Source organism: Jaculus jaculus, chromosome 11, assembly GCF_020740685.1.
Source record: "Jaculus jaculus isolate mJacJac1 chromosome 11, mJacJac1.mat.Y.cur, whole genome shotgun sequence".
Classification (NCBI taxonomy): Eukaryota; Metazoa; Chordata; class Mammalia; order Rodentia; family Dipodidae; genus Jaculus; species Jaculus jaculus.
The window spans coordinates 58,786,629-58,806,076 of NC_059112.1; the positions used below are offsets into that span (position 1 = coordinate 58,786,629).

Sequence of the window (19,448 nt, forward strand, 5' to 3'; positions counted from 1 at the left end):
TGTTGTGTTCTCATTATCATTTGACTCTAAATTTTTTGATTTCCTTTTTGATTTCTTCATTGACCCACTCATCATTTAGTAGTGTATTGTTTAGTTTCCATGATTTTGTGTATGCTCTATAGCCTTTCTTGCTACTGATTTGTAGTTTCATTCCATTGGGGTCAGATAGAATGCAAGGAATTATTTCAATATTCCTAAATTTGTTAAGGTTTGTTTTGTGTCCTAATATATGGTCTATTTTAGAGAATGTTCCATGTGCTGCTGAAAAGAATGTATATTCTGCAGCCTTTGGATGAAATGTCCTGTATATGTCTGTTAGGTCCATTCCTTCTATGACCTCATTTAGTCCAGATGCCTCTCTGTTTATTCTTTCCCGGGATGACCTGTCAATTGATGAGAGAAGGGTGTTAAAGTCACCCACCACCACTGTGTTTGGTGTTATCTGTGACCTTAGTTCTAATAGTGTTTGTTTGATGAATTTGGGAGCCCCCATGTTAGGTGCACATATGTTTAGGATTGTAATGTCCTCCTGTTGGAGTGTGTCCTTAATCAATATAAAGTGACCTTCCTTATCTTTCTTGACTAACGTTGGACTAAAATCTACCTTGTCCGATATTAGGAAAGCAACCCCTGCTTGTCTTCTAGGCCCATTTGCTTGAAACACCATCTTCCAACCTTTCACCCTAAGAAAAGTCTATCCTTTGTAGAAAGGTGAGTTTCTTGGAGACAACAAATTGTAGGATCCTGCTTTTTAAGCCAGTCTGCAAACCTATGTCTTTTCGTTGGGGCATTAAGGCCATTGATATTAAGAGATATTATTGAAAGGTGTGTATTTATGTTTGCCATTTTTTTGTGTGTGTGTGTGGTTCAGTTCTACCTGTGCTGTCTTGTGTTAACTAGTATTTGAGTATTGCTTGTTTTTTCTAGGTTCCTTATATGTGTGCTTTTCCTTTTCTTCAGCATGGAGGATCCTATCAAGTATTTTCTGTAGAGCTGGTTTTGTCTTCAAATACTCCTTTAACCTGCTTTTGTCATGGAATGTCCTTATTTCTCTGTCTATTTGAATGGATAGCTTTGCAGGATAAAGTAACCTTGGTTGACAGTTGTTATCTTTCAGAACTTGGACTATATCACTCCAAGCCCTTCTGGCTTTAAAAGTTTGTGTTGAATAATCTGCTGTAATCCTGATGGGCTTGCTTTTGTAGGTAACTTGATTTTTCTCTCTACCTGCTTTCAATATTTTTTCTTTGGTGTGTGTGTTTGGAAGTTTGATTATAATATGGCGAGGAGAGGTTCTTTCCAGGTTTTGTCTGCCTGGGGTTCTAAAAGCTTCCTGTGTCTGCATTGGCACCTCTTTCCCAATTTGGGGGAAATTTTCTTCTATGATTTTGTTGAAGACACCTACTATGCCTTTGGAGTGGAATTCTTCTCCTTCTACTATGCCCTGAATTCTTATATTGGATCTTTTCATAGTGTCCCAAATATATTGAAATTCCCCCTCATACTTTTCTATTAGTTTGTCTTTCTCTTTGTTGGACTGTATTAGACCTGCCACCTGGTCTTCTAGCTTAGATATTCTGTCCTCTCCTTCATCCATTCTACTGGTGAGATTTTCTACAGAGTTTTTTATTTCATTAACTGTGTTCTTCCTTGCTAGAAATTCTGACTGATTTTTCTTTATTATTTCTATTTCCTTATTTATGTCTCGTATTACCTTCTTTATTTCATGAAATTGGTGTCCTGCATCTTCTTTGATTCCTTTGATTTCCTCTTTGAGTTCCTCTTTGACTCCTTTGATTTGTTCTCTGACTTCTTTGAACATATTTACAATCATTCTTTTGAAATCTTTCTCAGGCATTTCCTCTAACTCGTTCTCACTGGAGGACATTTCTGATGCATTAATATTGTTAGGTGGATTTATATCATCTTGCTTTTTAGTGTTTCTTGTGTTATAATGTATATATTTTTGCATCTTGGATTAAGTTAATGCTTGGATTTTCTAGCTAGCTGGGTATTCTTAGCTGTATCAATTGATTTGATGTTATATATTTTCAGGGTAGGAGCTTAAGGTGTTGGGTGTGGCTCTTAAGGCTCTCAGAGTATCTACAAAGGTGTTCCTAGGGGTTGAGTTTCCCTGCTATGGAAGTATTCAAGTAGGCTGAGTGGAATAAAATACAGGTAGATTCTAAAATTAACTAAACACTGTACACATTCAATCAAAAACAGCCCCAAGTATGTATGCAAGAGTAGTTATTTAACAACCAGATCCTCTATCAATAAAGAGGTTAAGATTTCTGGTCTGTTGAGGTATCCAAGTTAGCTTGTGACCAAGTGAGACCCTTCCCTGGTGCAATCCCAGTTACCTTGGATGATTTTGGTCTCAGTCAAGTTGCTGCCTGGGTCGTCGGGCTGCTGTTCTGATTTCTGGAGCTGGGCACTGGCTTTTCCTGCAGGGCAAACCAAGCCTGGCAACTGTGGCCCTGCAGATCAGCACACCTGCTGCTGGAACTGCTGCTGCTAAAGCTGCCTCTGCTGGGTCTGTCGCCGCTGCTGCTGCTGCCTCTGCTGCTGCTGCCATAGCTGCCACTGCTGGAGCCACCGCTGGAGCCACCGCTGCTGCTAAAGCTGCTGCTGCAGCTGCTGCTGCTGGGTCTGCTGCTGCTGCTGCTACTGGATCTGCTGCTGCTGGGGCCACTGTTACCGGTTCCGGAGCAGCTGATGTTGCAGCCAGACTCTGTTCCTGCTTGGGTCCTGCTGTTGGCTCAAGTTGGTGTGACCGGGTCCCAGGACCACTGCTCTGTTAACTGGAGCTGGGCACAGGCAGTTGGGGAGGGGAGGGAGCCACAGCTGCTCTGGTTCTTTCGCTGTTCCACGTGTTCTTCTACCTCGTGGTCTGCTCCTCCATTGCTCACTGCCGCTCTCCCTTCACATTTCCTGAGTTACGGAGAGTGCCAGTGTGAGTGGAAGCTCCTGCACCTGGCTTTTCCTGCGGCTGGAGCTGAGCCTTGCGGCTTTCTGTTGCGCCACCACCACGGTTGGCGGAGCCTCCGGGGGCCCCTTTTGCCAACCTGTGCAGGCTCTGGATGCTCTGGATCTCTTCTACTTCTCTGCTGCTGCTTCAATTTCCTATACACCTCACTTTTTAGGAAAAGTGTGTATTTTGCTGAGTTTTTTTGGTCTCCCCCCCCCCCCAGGTTGCTTTGGCATGGGACCTATGCTGCTATCTTAACCGGAAGTCCTAAAATACTTTAAAACAAAGATAATTCATTTGTTAGAGTTCATTTGTTGTTTTATGCTTCAAAGTGCATCTTTAAAAGCATCACAGTTAAGTGCTCAGAAGAAGTGACAGAGGAGTGCTTAGCACTGAAACATTTCTATCACACCCTCCAAGTCTCAGGGTCTATTGTGGAAGAGGTGGCAGAAAGAATGTAAGAACCAAAGGAAAGGTAGGACCCCTTACAATGCACTCTTCCAGACACAAAATGGCTTGGATACCCATGACCTCATACTGCCTGACACTACCTACGAGGAAGAAAAGATGATGGCATCAAAATAAAACAGAGATGGGCTGGAGAAATGGCTTAGCAGTTAAGTGCTTGCCTGTGAAGCCTAAGGACCCCTGTTTGAGGCTCGACTCCCCAGGACCCACGTTAGCCAGATGCACAAGGGGGCACACGTGTTTGGAGTTTGTTTGCAGTGTCTGGAGGCCCTGGAGCGCCCATTCTCTCTTTCTCTCTCTATCTGCCTCTTTCTCTCTCTGTCTGTCACTCTCAAATAAATAAATAAAAATAAACAAAAAAATCTAAAAAAATAAAAGATAGACTAATTGAGAAGAGGAGGGGATATGGTGGAGAGTAGAGTTGCAAAGGAGAAAGTAGGGGGAGGGAATTATCATGGATTATTGTGTATAATTATGGAAGTTGTCAATAAAAAATTTAAATCATCACAATTTTAGTTATATGAAGCATCATCAGAATGGAATAAATCATAATTCCAAATGTTTGCCCACTCATAAAATACATTACTCCAAATAGTGTAAGATTTTTACTTCTACTAGGATAAATGTCTTTATTTTCAGTTAAAATTTAATGAATAGCAGGACATGGTAACACATGTCTTTAATCTTAGTACTTGGGAGGCAGAGGTAGGAGAATCACCATGAGTTTGAGGCTAGAGGATAGGACCTGAGAGTGAGTGCCAGGTCAGCCTGGGTTAAAGTGATACCCCACTTCAAGAAAAACAAACAAAATTAATGAATAAATGGTTGATAGAGAAAAATGTAGGAACAAGAAGCATATAGTTTTCAGATGTCTAAACATATAGTAATTAGCCCTACATATTATATGGCAAATTATCATATTTATATGGCCCGTGTTCTTAAAATATTAAGACACAAGGCACATGGGCTTCTGTTATCTTGTGCTAAACTCTACGGAGAGCAGGAATAGACCTAAGACATGAGAGTGCCAATCAAAAAGCACTATTTGTGTTCTGTTGTACCATTTAGCCATTGCAGGTTCGGGGATAAAAAAATGTAAAGTCATTTTGAAGACTGTTTGAGAAGAGTGTCCTGCTGGCACAGGGCCACCTAGAAAGTTACTTCCCTGGGATTCATTTCACAGGTTGCTACAGCCACAGTCCAAGAGGGTGGGGCTACTGCTTGAGCTGACAGCAGTCCTTCATCTCATCTACATGATGCTACTTTTTTTTTAAATTTTTTATTAGCATTTTCCATGATTATAAAAAATAGCCTATGTTAATTCCCTCCCCCCCCACACTTTCCCCTTTGAAATTCCATTCTCCATCATATTACCTCTCCATCACAATCATTGTACTTACATATATACAATATCAACCTATTAAGTACCCTCCTCCCTTTCTCTTCCCTTTATGTCTCCTTTTTAACATACTGGGCTCTGCTACTTACATGATGCTACTTTTGAAGGCATACACAACTTGGGGTCATGAAGACCTCCTCCCAGATTTCAAAGAAAGCCTGAGAACTCAGGCAGTCAGTCAATGGTGGCATTGGAGTCTCTGCAGGCAGCCCTTAAGACGGTGATACACGAAGATGTGAATGGAGTTGAAGATGCACTGGAGATTTTAGGAAGTTTGAGAAGCTAGGAATATGGAATGTCTGCCAAGGAAAGTCTCAGGCAGCAAGCAAAGCCAGCTAGAGAGAGGCCAGCAGGCTATAGCAGGCAAGATGTAGGGATAGGGCTTCCCAAGCTTTTTGGAGTTCACACCACACTACCACATACTCCAGATCCCAGACATAGAACTCCTGTTGTTAACAGTTGTCTTTGCTGGGTTTTGGTTCAATTCTTCCTTGCTATTTTCCTATTCCTCCCTTTTGGAATTGGAATGTGTATACTGTTCCACCATTGTATATTAGAAGTATGCAACTTTCTTTTTGGTTTTACAGAGGCTCATAGCTGAGAATGTGTCTTGAGTGGGCTGACCTGGAATGCACTATGTAATCTCAGGGTGGCCTCAAACTCATAGTGATCCTCCTACCTTTGCTTCCCCAGTGCTGAGATTAAAGGCGTGCAACACTACGCCTAGCTTGAACTAAATATATTTTGTATTTGTGATGCATATAAATAAGCCTTTGAGGGCCGGGGAAGAATGTTATGCTTAGGATATAAATGATTCCCCCAAAATGCTCCTGTGAGTAAAGCCTTCATTGCACCCCAGATGGGGTACAACTGAAAGCTAATTAGATTGTGAGGTAACTATCTTCATTAATGGATTAAAAATCCACTATTAAATCATAGCTGAGCTGGGCATGTGGTGCACGCCTCTAATCGCAGCACTGGGGAGGCAGAGGTAGGAGGATCGCCGTGAGTTTGAGGCCACCCTGAGACTACATAGTGTATTCCAGGTCAGTCTGGGCTAGAGTGAAACCCTACCTCGAAAAACAAAACAAACAAACAAACAAACAACCCCCAAAACAAACAAACAAACAAACAAAAACATCTTAGCTGAATGAACTGAAATGGGGCCTAGAGGTCATGTCTTTGAAAAAGCACACCTTTTCTTTTTTTTTTTTTTTTTTTTTTTTTTTTTTTTGGTTTTTCAAGGTAGGGTCTCACTCTGGCTCAGGCTGACCTGGAATTCACTATGTAGTCTCAGGGTGGCCTCGAACTCTCAGAGATCCTCCTACCTCTGCCTCCTGAGTGCTGGGATTAAAGGCGTGCGCCACCATGCCCGGCTCAAGCACACCTTTTCTATGTTCTTTCACTTTCTCACTCTGCCTCCTTCCACCATAAGGTAAATCACTATCTACCATATGTTCCCCAACATGATTTTATGTGACACCATGCATGAGCCCAGAATAATAGAGCCAGGAGACAATGGCCTGAAACCACTGGGCCCATGAACCAAAATAATTCATACTTCTCTTAAGGCATTTTCTCAGATATTTTGTCAATGCAAAAGTAAGTGAATCTAGGGCTGGAGAAATGGCTTAGCAGTTAAGGTGCTTGCCTGCAAAGTCTAAGGACTCATGTTCACCTCTCCAGGTCCCATGTAAGCCAGATGTATAAAGTGATGCAAGCATACCAGGTTGAACATGTATCGAGTTCAACTGCAGTGGCTGGAGGCACTGGTGCAACAAATCTCTCTCCCGGCCTGTGCATAAAAAAGGCCAGGCTGTTGGGCTTGCCTCAAAAAAAAAGTGACTTTAGGGCTGGAGAGATTGCCTAGTGGTTAAGGCACTTGCCTGCAAAACCAAAGGACCAATTCCCCAGGACCCACATAAGCCAGATGCACAAGATGCTGCATGTATGTAGAGTTTGTTTGCAGTGGCTGGAGGCCCTGGCATGCTCATTCCCTTTATCTGCCTCTCTCTCTCTCTCTCTCTCTCTCTCTCTCTCTCTCAAAATAAATAAATAAATAAAAATAAACTTTAAAAAATATTTAAAAAGGGCTTGAGGGGTGGCTTGGCAGTTAAGGCATTTGTCTGCAAAGCCAAAAGACCCAGTTTCTATTATCCAGGACCCATGTTAGCCAGATGCACAAGGTGGCACATGCATCTGGAATTTGTTTGCAGTGGCTAAAGGCCCTGCCACATCCATCCTATCTCTCTCTTTCTCTTTCCCTCTCTCTGTCAAAATAAAATAAAATAAAATAAAAAGATTAAAAAATAGGTGACTCCAGTGAGGCATGGTGGCATATGCCTTTAATCTCAGCTCTCATGAAGGAGAGATAGGAGGATCACTGTGAGTTCAAGACCAGCCTGAGACTACTTACTGAATTTCACGTTAGTCTGGGCTAGAGCAAGACCCTATCTCAAAAAAAAAAAAAAAAAAAAGTGACTTTGTCCCACACACTAAAATGGGAATGGGTAAATAATACAAAGACCAAAGTACCAGAGGAAGCTATTGCAATAATGGAAATGAAGTCACCAAGTGTCCAAAGGATCAAACTCGGGTCTCAGAGGAGCAGAGTGAAAGCAGCCTCGAGGACAGGAAGGGGTTCTAACCACTGTCTTTCCAACATGTGCTTGTATCATGAGTCACATAATCTGTTGGCTATTTATATTTTTCCTAATATTACTATAATTAATGATCATTTATCACCCTTGTTACTTGTTAATCTCCTAGGAGCAGTGTCTTTGTTGTTAAGGCACTCTGCCCACTTTGAAAGTTTGGAGATTCCACACCAAATTCCCTACTGTGTTAAATCCTTAATTACTCTCTTAGGATAATGCTAACTTTTCTTTAAACTTTAAAAATCATTCTCTTAAAAAACAGAAACATCTGGAAGTTAGACAGATGGCTCAGCAGTTGAAGGCACTTGTGTGCAAAAGCCAGGTAGCCCAGGTTCAGTGCCCAAGCCACCCAAGTAAGCCAGATGCAAAAACTGACACAAATGTCTGGTGTTTGCATGGCAACAGGCCCTAGTGTGCCCATACACACGTGTGTGTGTGCAAATAACTAAATTTAAAAATAAAAAGAAACAATCAACCTAAATGTTCACCAACTGGACAATGCAAACATGGTACATGTACATAACAGAGTTTTACTCAGCTTTAAAGAAAAATAAATTTACGAAATTTGTAGGAAAACTGATGCAATTGGAAAGAATTATAATGAGGTAAGTTGTAAGTCAAGTTTCAAAAGACAAAAATCCTATGTTCTCTCTCTCACATGTGGACCCTAACTCTTTTTTAATTTAAAATTATTTATTTGAGATATATTTCTAGAATGAGACCCTACCAAGACCCCCTCAATTACAAATTGTTTGGAAACACTATAATCATACCTACTTCTTTGTATGCTAATAAATTCTAAAGAAAAGAACAGTTGGGGATGTAACTTAGTGGTAGAGTACTTACCTAGAATACACAAGCCTGAATGTTCAATTCCCAGTCCTGTAAAACAAATCACCCTTTAAAGAGAAAGGTATATTCATTTAGTCCTTAACAGAAACATCACATAGTAGCTTGTAAATATCAGTTAAGAGAATTTTAAAATCTCTTTTTTTTTTCAAGGTAGATTCTTGCTCTAGTCCAGGCTGATCTGGAATTCACTATGTAGTCTCAGGGTGGCCTCGAACTCATGGTAGTCCTCCTACCTCTGCCTCCTGAGTGCACCCCTACCCCTGGTGATATAAAAATATATCTTTTTGACAGTCCCTTTTTACAAGGCTTTCTTAGCAAATATCATGTCAGGATTATAGGAAATTCTAGGCAGAAGATTTTCTTCCTTTCTTTGTCCATATGAAACAGCCATGATCTGCTATGGCCATTAAGGTGTCAATGTCCTACAACCTCCCTTGGATGGCTAGTGTGGCATCCCTGTTCTGGCACTACCCTGTTGGCGTCATCACTTCCTGGCACCAACTGGATTTGTATCCAGGTCCTATAAGACCAGTGCTGAGGAACTGAGGCTGTGACTGGAGTGGGTCAACAGAACGGAGAGACTCAAAACTGTACCTGCTAAGAGCCTCAAGGCAGCAGCTTGCAGAATTTTTATTAGAACAGCTCTGTGTCCAAGGTTCATACAGAGTTTATTCAGATAACGGCCTAAACAAAAGCATGTAGATATCAACTTCCCTATCTCAGCAGCAGGAGACACTCTGCCTATCTTGAAACTCTAGATGATATTAGACCTCTCTAACAGCTGGAGAGTAGATGCCACAAAATCTGTTCCCAGTGTTTCAGGATAAGCAGGTGTCCTAATTTTCAAAGCACAGTATCAGCAAAATCACAGAGTGTTCTGCAAATAGAATGCAACAGGGTAAAAACCACCTACAGTTAGAACTTAAGGAACATCTAACAGAATAACTAGTGGCTTAAGCCAACTAGAAATGGATTGCTCTTTCATAGATGAAAGAAGTCCAGAAATGGGGCAGCAAGCTAGAATAACAGCTCCACCCAGTCATCCATCATCAAGCTCATTATGTAGCCTAGGTTGGCTTTGAACTTGCAATCCACCTCAGCCTTTCTATTGTTGGAATTATAGGTATGCACCATTAAGTCCTGCTGGAGTTAAGAGTCTTTAAAGAGATATTAATGTAAAGTGAGGTAACTAGGTCTCAATCCAATAATTGGTGTCCTCATAAGAAGCGATTAGGACACAGATACAGAGGGATGACTGTGTAAGGACAAAGGGAGAAGATGGCCATTTATGCTCCAAGGAGGCCTCAGGAAGAGGCAGCCTTGTCAACACTTGATTTCTGATTCCCAGGGCTATAAGAATATAAATGTCTGTTGCTTAGCTCCTAATCTAATAGCACAGTATTACAGCAGTGTAAGCAAACCAATATAATCATCTGTTGCTGCGCTATAAGCTAGAATACAGGGGCTTAGCAACATGCTTTTTATGATTGCAGTTTTTGTGGGGCACTTGTGTCCTTCGTCTCATAGGTGGCAATCAAGAACCACGTGGTACCTCCCATCTGAAAGCTTGGTTGGGAAGGCATCACTTTCAATCTCCAGGGATGTTGGCAGGACCCAGTTGTTTGTGGGTAAAGTCGGTTCTGTTCTTTTTTTTTTTTTTAAATTTTTTATTTATTTTATTTGAGAGCGACAGACACAGAGGGACAGATAGAGGGAGAGAGAGAGAATGGGCGCGCCAGGGCTTCCAGCCTCTGCCAACGAACTCCAGACGCGTGCGCCCCCTTGTGCATCTGGCTAACGTGGGACCTGGGGAACTGAGCCTCGAACCGGAGTCCTTAGGCTTCACAGGCAAGCGCTTAACCGCTAAGCCAGCTCTCCAGCCCCGGTTCTGTTCTTATTTCTTCACCATGCTGGTCTCTCCAATGGGCAGCTTTTTCATCAGTGTGCAAACTAGAAAGACAGGCAGTAAGGCTAAAGTCATATTTGTAGTCTTATCACAGGGCGGCATCCTGTTATCTTTGCCTCCTATTGGTTAGAAGCCAACTACCAGCTACCCACACTTGAAGGGAGGGGTCACAGCTTGGTGAATCACCTTCTTCCAAGTCTATCCAATAGCAACTACCAACTGTTAGAGCCTACACACTATGTGGGAGTTGGCATGGGATGTGTAATAGACGAAGACTTTGGTGACAAGGACATGCAACCTAAGGGCTGTTCAGCTGTTTTTATTTCTTGTGAGGTGACTGGAGTAGGAACAATGATGGATTCTGTTTACCTTACCATTCATTTGGAGACATCAGTCAGCATTTGAGAGAGCCACAGAATAGGACACTTAAGTGGCAGGGGTGGCCCAAGTGGGCCTTAGTGGGTCCATTCCTGGGTGTATATCAATGCCAGCTTACATGGGATCTGGAGAGTTAGTTGAACATGGGTCCTTATGCTTCTCAGGCAAGCGCCTTAAACACTTAGCCATCTCTCTAGGCCTCTTCATTCTTTTTTGTTTGTTTTTATTTATTTATTTGAGAGTGACAGACAGAGAGAAAGAGGCAGATAGAAAGAGAGAGAATGGGCGCGCCAGGGCCTCCAGGCACTGCAAACGAACTCCAGATGCGTGCGCCCCCTTGTGCACCTGGCTAACGTGGGTCCTGGGGAACCAAGCCTGGAACCGGAGTCCTTAGGCTTCTCAGACAAGCGCTTAACTGCTAAGCCATCTCTCCAGGCCCTCTTCATTCTTTTGCTCTGTCGCGGGCCTCAAGCTCCCTTCCACCCACAGCCTCGCACCTGGACTAACGGCTTGCCTGTCTCTTCCCGGCCCCGCCCCGTCCTCTCCGCCCCGCCCTCTCCTCTCCGCCTCGCCCCGCCCTCTCCGCCAAATTGCCGTTGCTCCAGCCTGCGCGGCTATTCAGCTGGACGAGCGTGCAGGGGCGGGGCGGGCCGCGTGTCTACAGTCGATCATTGGCTGAGGCCGCCGGCTCGAGCTGTCAATCCCGAGGGCCCGGCGTGGCTCCGCCTCCGCCGGCGTGGTGTCGCGCTACGCAGAGTCCCGCGTGGGCTGCCGGGACGGGCCCAAGATGGCTTTGCTCTTCTGTTCCGCTTCTTCCTGCAGCGCAGTACCTCATTCATTGCCCCGGTGTTGAGCGGCGCCGCGTAGCACAAATAGGCTCGGGGTCTGCCCCGTGGGGCAGGAGGCCGCCATGGCAACCCTGGAAAAGCTTATGAAGGCCTTTGAATCTCTCAAGTCGTTTCAGCAGCAGCAGCAACAGCAACAGCAGCAGCAGCAGCCACCACCGCCGCCTCCGCCCTCTCAGCCGCCGCCTCAGGCGCAGCCGCCGCCTCCGCAGGCACAGCCCCCGCCGCCCCCGCCGCCTCCGCCGCCGCCGCCGCCGCCGCCGGGCCCAGCCGCGGCCGAGGAGCCGCTGCACCGACCGTGAGTTCCGGCGCGCTGCAGCCCCCCGCCCGGGCGGCCCCGCGACCCTGACTGCGGGCTGGCAACGGCGACCGCGCACTTTCCAGCCCGAGGGTCGCCGGTTCTTTCCTGCCGCCAGACACCCCCTCTCCCCGTCCGGGTCCTACTTCTCGGTCTTTCCGCCCTGGGGCCGAGCCTGGCCGCCTTCCGTCCTGGGGAGACTCGGCCCCAGCCTGCGAAGAGTTAGGGAGATAACTTATTTCTCCCTCTCTCCCTCTCTTTTTCCACGAGAAACTGGGGCGGGGGTGCGCGCAACTTGAGACGAGCACTTGGAGGGGCCGAGAGAGCGTCCGCGTTGGCCTCCTTAGGCCTGGGAACTGGAGTGCAGGACACGCGGGAAAGATGTTATGTGGGGCTAGTGGATGACATAATGCATTTAGGAGGTCTCCGCGGGAGGAGAGTGGGCGGGGGAGCGAGGACGCATCCAATAGGAAGCTCTTCTCCGAGTGGCACTTTATGCAGCTTGTGACTTGAAGTGCTTCCCGTAACAAGATTTAAGTATCATCTAAGAGGCCCGCTGATCTATTCTCACATTGGCCTACAAGGCATTGGGATGAGTTGGGGTTGCCAAGTGCATAGTGAGCTACTTCAGATTTTAATTAAACTGGCATGCATGAGAGTTGGCTGAAGCTTATTGTCTATATTCTGTTGGAAATAAAACGAACACATTGGTGAGGGGCAGCTAGGGGGTGAATTTTACCTATGTTGCAGTCAGGCTTGTTCTAGACCTCATGAATGTCTCAGGTATACCAAAAGTTCGTTTTTCCTGCTGACCTCTTGTTCTTCGGAAGCTAGCTGCTTGTGACTGGGGATAATGTTTGAAATAGAAGAACTAGAGACCATTGTAACAACGGACTGAGAGAAGCTCAGGACTTCCCTGGAGGGCTGTATGCTGAGTGTTGAGCACCTGTGTGCTCCTGCCGTTCTGGCCCTTCTCTCACCTCTGGCCATTTTATTTCTGATCTGCATTTGTACAGTGTGTAAGGAGAGTTTTCAGGAAGCTGCCCATTAACGAATCTCGCTGTAGGAAGACACATTTACTTCTAGAAATGTTTCTTGTTCTTTATGTTTCTGATAGTATCGTTTCCGTGACCTGAGCGTTTAAGTAGAAAATAAGGATTTGGGGAGTAATGTTTGTTTGTTTGATAGACTAAAGTATACGAATATATTTTTCTTCTAAAAGATAAATCAATATGTTTGGACATTTAGAAGCATTAAAATCATTTCAAAGCCTGGCTGAATTTCCTCTCTAGGTTAGAGGGATTGTGGGAGTTAACACATTCTCCATATCTTCTATAAACGTGAGCAGCACTCTTGTTGGGAAGGAAGACCTGATTGCCCTGTGTTTTCTTCAAGCACACGTTCAGTCTGTTTAACATGCTATAATTCCAAAGTTGGAAAAGGCTAATGAAAATATCTCCCACCCCATTCTCCTGAGTACCTGCTTTAGGAGCAAGCCATGTTATTGGTCATATATTCTTCCAGATACCTGTGCATACATTATGACAGATTTTAATTATTTATAAACAAATGTGACTTTTAAAGATTCTTAGCATGCTCTGAAATCAATTGCAAAAGGCTTATAGTTATTTCAAATAAAAAGCAAACATCTCATATTTCTGTGTGCTTTGTTGGTGTTTATTAATAGTAAATAACAACCTCACCGCTTGTAAGTCAAGTTTTAACATTTTTGTTTGCAAGCTTCAGCCAAAAAGTCCTTTTCCCATGCCATAGCAAGATGGGCCAAAGCAATTCAGAAAGTATTTATTCTGTTTTTATGGCTTTTATTCATTCTGTTGTAGTACCATAGCTTCAGTTGAAATAGCTGCAAATGAATGCCAGATGCCTATGCCATTTTTGCATTTGTCTAAAGTGTGAATGGCTAGAGAATTGAACCTAGGCTGGCAGGCTTTGCAAACAAGTGCCTTTAACTGCTGAGCCCATCTCCCCAGCTATTGCTCATTTTAAAACTGAGTTTATTTATATGCTTCTTCCTAATTTGCATTTTGTTTGTTTGTTTGTTTTTTCGAGGTACAGTCTCACTCTAGCCCAGGCTGACCTGGAATTCACTATGGAGTCTCAGAGTGGCCTCAAACTCACAGCAATCCTCTACCTCTGCCTTCCGGGTGCTGGTATTAAAGGCGTGCGCCACCACACCCGGCTTTGCATCATTTTTTAAATGTTGTGAATGCTAGGTTCTTATCAAATACCATTTTCTCTGAATTTTTAGTTTTGTTTTTTGTTCATTTTTTTTAAAAAGACAACTTATTTTTATGTATTTCTCAGAGGGAGAGAGAGAATGGCTGTGCAAGGGTCTTTACCACTGCAAATGAACTCCAGATGCATGCATCATCATGTGCATCTGGCTTGTGTGGGTTCTGGGGACTTGAACCTGGGCTGTTAGGCTTAAAAGTCAAGCACCTTAACTGCTAAGCCATCTTTCCAGCCGTGCTCATTTGTTTTTGAGGCAAATGCTCCCTATGTAGCCCTAGCTAGTCTATTACAACGTAGTCTAGGCTGGCTTTGAACTTGCCCATTTTTAAACTTCTTGAGTCATCCCAGTGCTGGGAAAGTGACCCTGCGTGGATCACTTTCCTTATAGTGTCCTTTGAAGCACAGAAGTTTTAGTTTGATGAAGTTCATTTTACCTACTTTGGTTTTAGTTGCTGTGCTTTAGATGTCTTGTGTAAGAAACCACTCCCTAATCCAAATTCATGAAGATTTACTTCTTTGCTTTCTTCTTAAAATTTTAGAATTTTAGCTATCACATAATTCTGACCCATTTTGAATTAACTGTGTATGGTTAAAATAGAGGACATACTTTTTTATTCTTTTGCATGTGGCTATCTGGCATATTTATTGAAAATTAATTGCTCACACAGGTAGATGTATTTCTGTATACCCTGTTCTGTTCCATTGACCTATATGTCTATTCTATGCCAGTACTTCACAGTCTTGATGACTTAAGTTTGTATTGCAATTTCAACTTATGAAATGTGAGTCTTTTCCTTTGTCTTTTTCAAGATTGTTTTAGCGATTCTAGGTGTCTTGCAATTCTGTATGAATTACAGGATCAAGTTGTCAGTTTCTACAAAGAAACCAGCCAAGATTGAATCTGTAGATCAATCTGGGGAATGATTCCAGTTCAATAATACTAAGTCTGCTAGGCCATCAGTGCTGACAGACTTTATGGAAATGGCTAGACAGTAAATATTTCTGATACAGTTTCTCAGTTCTGCCATTGTAGCATAAAAGCAGCCATATATAATATATAAATGAATGAATATGAAATTTGAATTTTGTTTCATTTTCACATTGTGAAACAATTTTTGACCTTTTTTTTCTCCAATCCTCCTTGCGGTTGATAAAGGTAGAGAGTCAGAAGGTAGAATACTTTACATATGTGGTGGTTAAGAAGGTGGCCTGTGGCAGTAGTAAAATGAAGGGCAAAAGTGGAAGACAGGGTTAGGGAGACTAGAGACGAGGACTGATTATACATGGAATCTTCTGTACCAATATAAGCACGTGTAGGAAAACATGATTTAAGTTACGTTTTTAAAAGATCATCTTGACACCACCAAATTCTTGTGAAAGTACAGGAAACTGGGTCCCTTCATCACCTGGGCAGCATAAAATGGTGTGACCTCCAGAAAACAGTGAGGCAGGTTCTATAAAATTGAACATGCAGTTACTGCAGAACCTAGCAGCTGTATTCCTGGGCATTTGTCCTGGGGTCATGCCGATACTGCACAGATCTGCATAGCAGCTCTAGGTGTAACATCTCTATGAATAGCAAGTTGCAAGTGATGTGGGGAGAAACATTTTACCTTCAAGTCTTTTGAGGGAGGCATTTCCTGCCAATTTAAATACCTTACCGCAGAGGTACTCCAGGATGGCAGCGCTACACAGCAGCAGTTGTGCCGACATGTTCATGGCTGGTTGTCCTAGATTTCAGATGTTGATAGATAACGGCCCATAGGGAACTGCAAGCTGTCTTGCTGTGAGCGGAAACCACCTTTGTCTTGGCCTTTCTGGAGTCCTTTCCAGCCTTACCACCATTCATTTTCAGGTATCTGAAGCTCACACAAGCCAGGCAGAGAAGAGGCTGTCAGTCACAAGGCAAGATTCCCAATATCTAATCCTCACTGCGATTCAAACAGTATCACATTTTAAAGTATATTTTTACTTTTTATCTCACATATATTGATTGTAGTGGTGATAGGCAGGGTGATTTGAATTATATTTTCTAGTGCCTGCTGTAGCGTTCATATAACTTCCTAGCGGGAAAGGCATTGTTTTGTGGTCCTTTTCTGTGATAGAAAACTGGATTGAACGTATGCCAAGCTTTATTTCCCTCTAGACAGTGGCACTTATATTTTTTTTCTTAAAATCTTTAAGATTTTTATTTATTTATTTATTAGGGACAGAGAAGGGTGGGGGAGAGAGAGGGTGAATGGTTTTGCCAGGGCCTCTAGCCATTGCAAACGAACTCTAGACACACGTGCCACCATGTGCATCTGACTTACATGGGACTTGGAGAATTGAATCTGGGTCCTTAGGCTTCGCAGGCATGTGCCTTAACCATTAAGCCATTTCTCTAGCCCATTGTTGCTGACCTGGAATTCATTATGTAGTCTCAGGCTGGCCTTGAACTCAGCGATTCTCCTACCTCTGCCTCTGGAGTGCTGGCATTAAAAAAAGGTGTGTGCCACTGTGCCCAGAAGGCACTTGTATTTTCGAAGTAAGACCTTGGCATGTATATTTGCATACTGGTTTATCATTCTTTTGTTTTTGCAACTCTGGATATTGGTGTTCAGCTTTGCTGAGAGAGCCCTTCTCTCTGAGCCTGTCTTTTCGTATATAAAATGGGGTACTAGCGGACCGTCTTATAGCCCCAGGTAGTGTGTGTGTGTGGTGTGTACATGGGTGTGAGCATGCCATGGCTTGTGTGTAGAAGTCAGAGAACAACCTCAGGGTATCGGGCCTCACCTTCTGTCTCCTGTGAGACAGTCTTACTTGTTAGCTGTGAACACCAGACTAGGTGGCCTATGGACTTTTGCTTTCTCCTCAGTTGGCCTCTCATTACCATAGGCACGTTGGGATTACAGACATAAGTGCTACCTGCCTCTGGCTTCTAAATTGGTTCTGGGAATCCAAGCTTTGGTCATTATGCTTGCACAACAAGTGCTTTCAATCACTGAGCCATCTTCCCAGCCATGAGGCTTCTTTGTGTGGACTGATGGTGTCTTTTGCTGTTTTTGCTCGCTCTACTTGACATTGGTTCTTTGCATGTGACTCCTACCACTAATATGTATCTGGATGAGGGTTGGGGAGATGGCTCAATAATTAAAGATACTTGCTTGCAAAGTCTGCTGATTTGGTTTCCATTCCCCAGTAACCACATAAAGCCAGTTGTACAAAGTGGCACATGTGTCTGGCATTTGTTTGTAGCACCAAGAGTCCCAAGTGTGCCCATGTGAACACATATTCTCTCTCAAATAAGTTTTAAAAAGTGTAAAATATATAGTAGGATAAAAATAAGCTGCTTGTGGTGGCACACGCCTTTAATTCCAGCATTCAGGAGGCACAGGTAGGAGGATCACCATGAGTTCCAGGCCACCCTGAGACTACATAGTGAATTCCAGGTCAACCTGAGCTAGAGTGAAACCCTACCTGGAAAAACCAAAAATAAATAAATAATAGTGTTGTAATGAATCCAAAATATGTATCTTATACTGTATGTCAGCATCTACTTACTGAAGAATGTGTACTTTGGGTTGTAATTTATATTTTGTTAAACAAAACTTCATATTTTCTACTTTTGTTTTTCAAGGTGTATGCTTTCTCTGCGTAACCAGTTTCATGCTATAGAAATGTATGCAGAGCAGTGCATAAAACTTGTTACCATTGTCTAGTAAGAAAATAGCATCAGTAACATCTAGAGACCCTCTCTTCAGTGTTTCTTTCCCATCAGTCCCTTCTGCCTTTAGCCACCTTTCTGCTTTATTGTCTAGTTTACCTTATTGGGTTTTGCCCCCACCCCTTTATTCTTTTGAGTGGTGGGAGGCAGGCATTAAACCCAAGGTATTGGGCAAGTTCAGCACATACTCTGCCACTCTGAACTTCATCCTCAGCCCCATTCTAGCTTTGAATGTCACATGAACAGAATTGTAACAGTGCTACCAATATGTACTTTTATTTTTTTATTTTGTTTTTTTTACTTATTTTTTTAATTTTTATTTTTTCAAATTTTTATTTTTATTAGCATTTTCCATGATTACAAAAAAAATCCCATGGTAATCCCCCCGCACACACTTTCCCTTTTCCAGTATGTACTTTTATGATTATGCATACACACATATGTATGTAGCAGTTTTTTATTTAGTGTTATATTTTTAAGGTTTACCTATGATTTTTCCATTTTTGTTGTTATATCGTGTGAGTGTGTGTATAATTTGTTTTGTTTTTTGGTTTTTCAAGGTAGGTCTTGCTGTAGCCCAGGCTCTCCTGGAATTCACTATGTAGTCTCAGGGAGGCCTCAAACTCACTGCTGTTCTCCTACCTCTGCCTCCTGAGTGCTGGCATTAAAGACATGTGCCACCACGCCCAGCTGCAATATCATATTTCATTGTATCAATATACCACACTTTTCTTATCTTCAGTTGTATGTTTGTAATTAGGTTTTTTCAAATTAATTAATTATTATTAGTTTTGGTGTTTTTAGTTAGGGTCTCACTCTAGCCCAGGATGATCTAGAATTCACTATGTAGTCTCAGAGTAGCCTCAAACTCATGACAATCCTCCTACCTCTGCCTTCAAGTGTTGGGATTAAAGACATGCGCCACCACACCTGGCTGTGTACTGTTAGGGTTTCTTTCTTTCTTTCTTTTTTTTTTGAAACATTATTTTTTAAATTTTTTGTTTATTTTTATTTATTTATTTGAGAGCAACAGAGAGAGAGAGAGGAAGAGAGAGAATGGGCGCGCCAGGGCTTCCAGCCACTGCAAACGAACTCCAGACGCGTGTGCCCCCTTGTGCATCTGGCTAACGTGGGACCTGGGGAACCGAGCCTCAAACCGGTGTCCTTAGGCTTCACAGGCAAGCGCTTAACCGCTAAGCCAACTCTCCAGCCCTCTTTCTTTTCTTTTCTTTTCTTTTCTTTTTTTTTTTTTTAAGAGAGGCAGAGAGAGGGAGAGAAAAAATTGCTGGGCCAGGGCTTTTGCCACTGCAGTTGAATTCCACTTGGTAGGCATATACAACCTTGTGCTTGCCTCACCTTTTGTGTGCCTAGCTATTGTGGCATCTGGAGAGTCGAACATGGGTCCTTAGGCTTTGTGGACATGGGTCCTTAGGCATTACGGGCAAGTGCCTTAACTGCTAAGCCATCTCTCCAGCCCACTGTTAAGTTTTAAGTGCTGCTATGAATATATCTCCTTTAATTCTGGCTTGTCTTTTCCCTATAAAATAGTGGTTTTTGATCATGCTTGTCCCATTGTCAGAGCTTTTTGTATCTTGCTAGAATCTAGAAAACATTTTTTTTTTGTTTTGTTTTTTTCAAGGTAGGGATTTACTCTAGCCCAGACCGACCTGGAATAAGACCACAGAGCAATTATTATATTCATTTTCTCTTTCTCT

The 19,448-nt window shown here is 43.0% G+C and overlaps 1 protein-coding gene across 4 annotated transcripts in view; it reads left to right on the top strand.

Moving 5' to 3' along the window:
- Positions 1 to 11,398: 11,398 nt before the first annotated feature.
- The window catches only part of Htt (huntingtin), a 164,378-nt gene continuing 156,328 nt past the window's right edge, over positions 11,399 to 19,448 (top strand). For all 4 annotated transcript variants that reach the window (XM_045161563.1, XM_045161565.1, XM_045161564.1 and 1 more), the window contains exon 1: positions 11,399 to 11,774. In XM_045161563.1, coding sequence (XP_045017498.1) covers positions 11,542 to 11,774 — 233 coding nt within the window. In that variant the 5' untranslated portion in view covers positions 11,399 to 11,541. The remainder of the gene's footprint in view (positions 11,775 to 19,448) is intronic.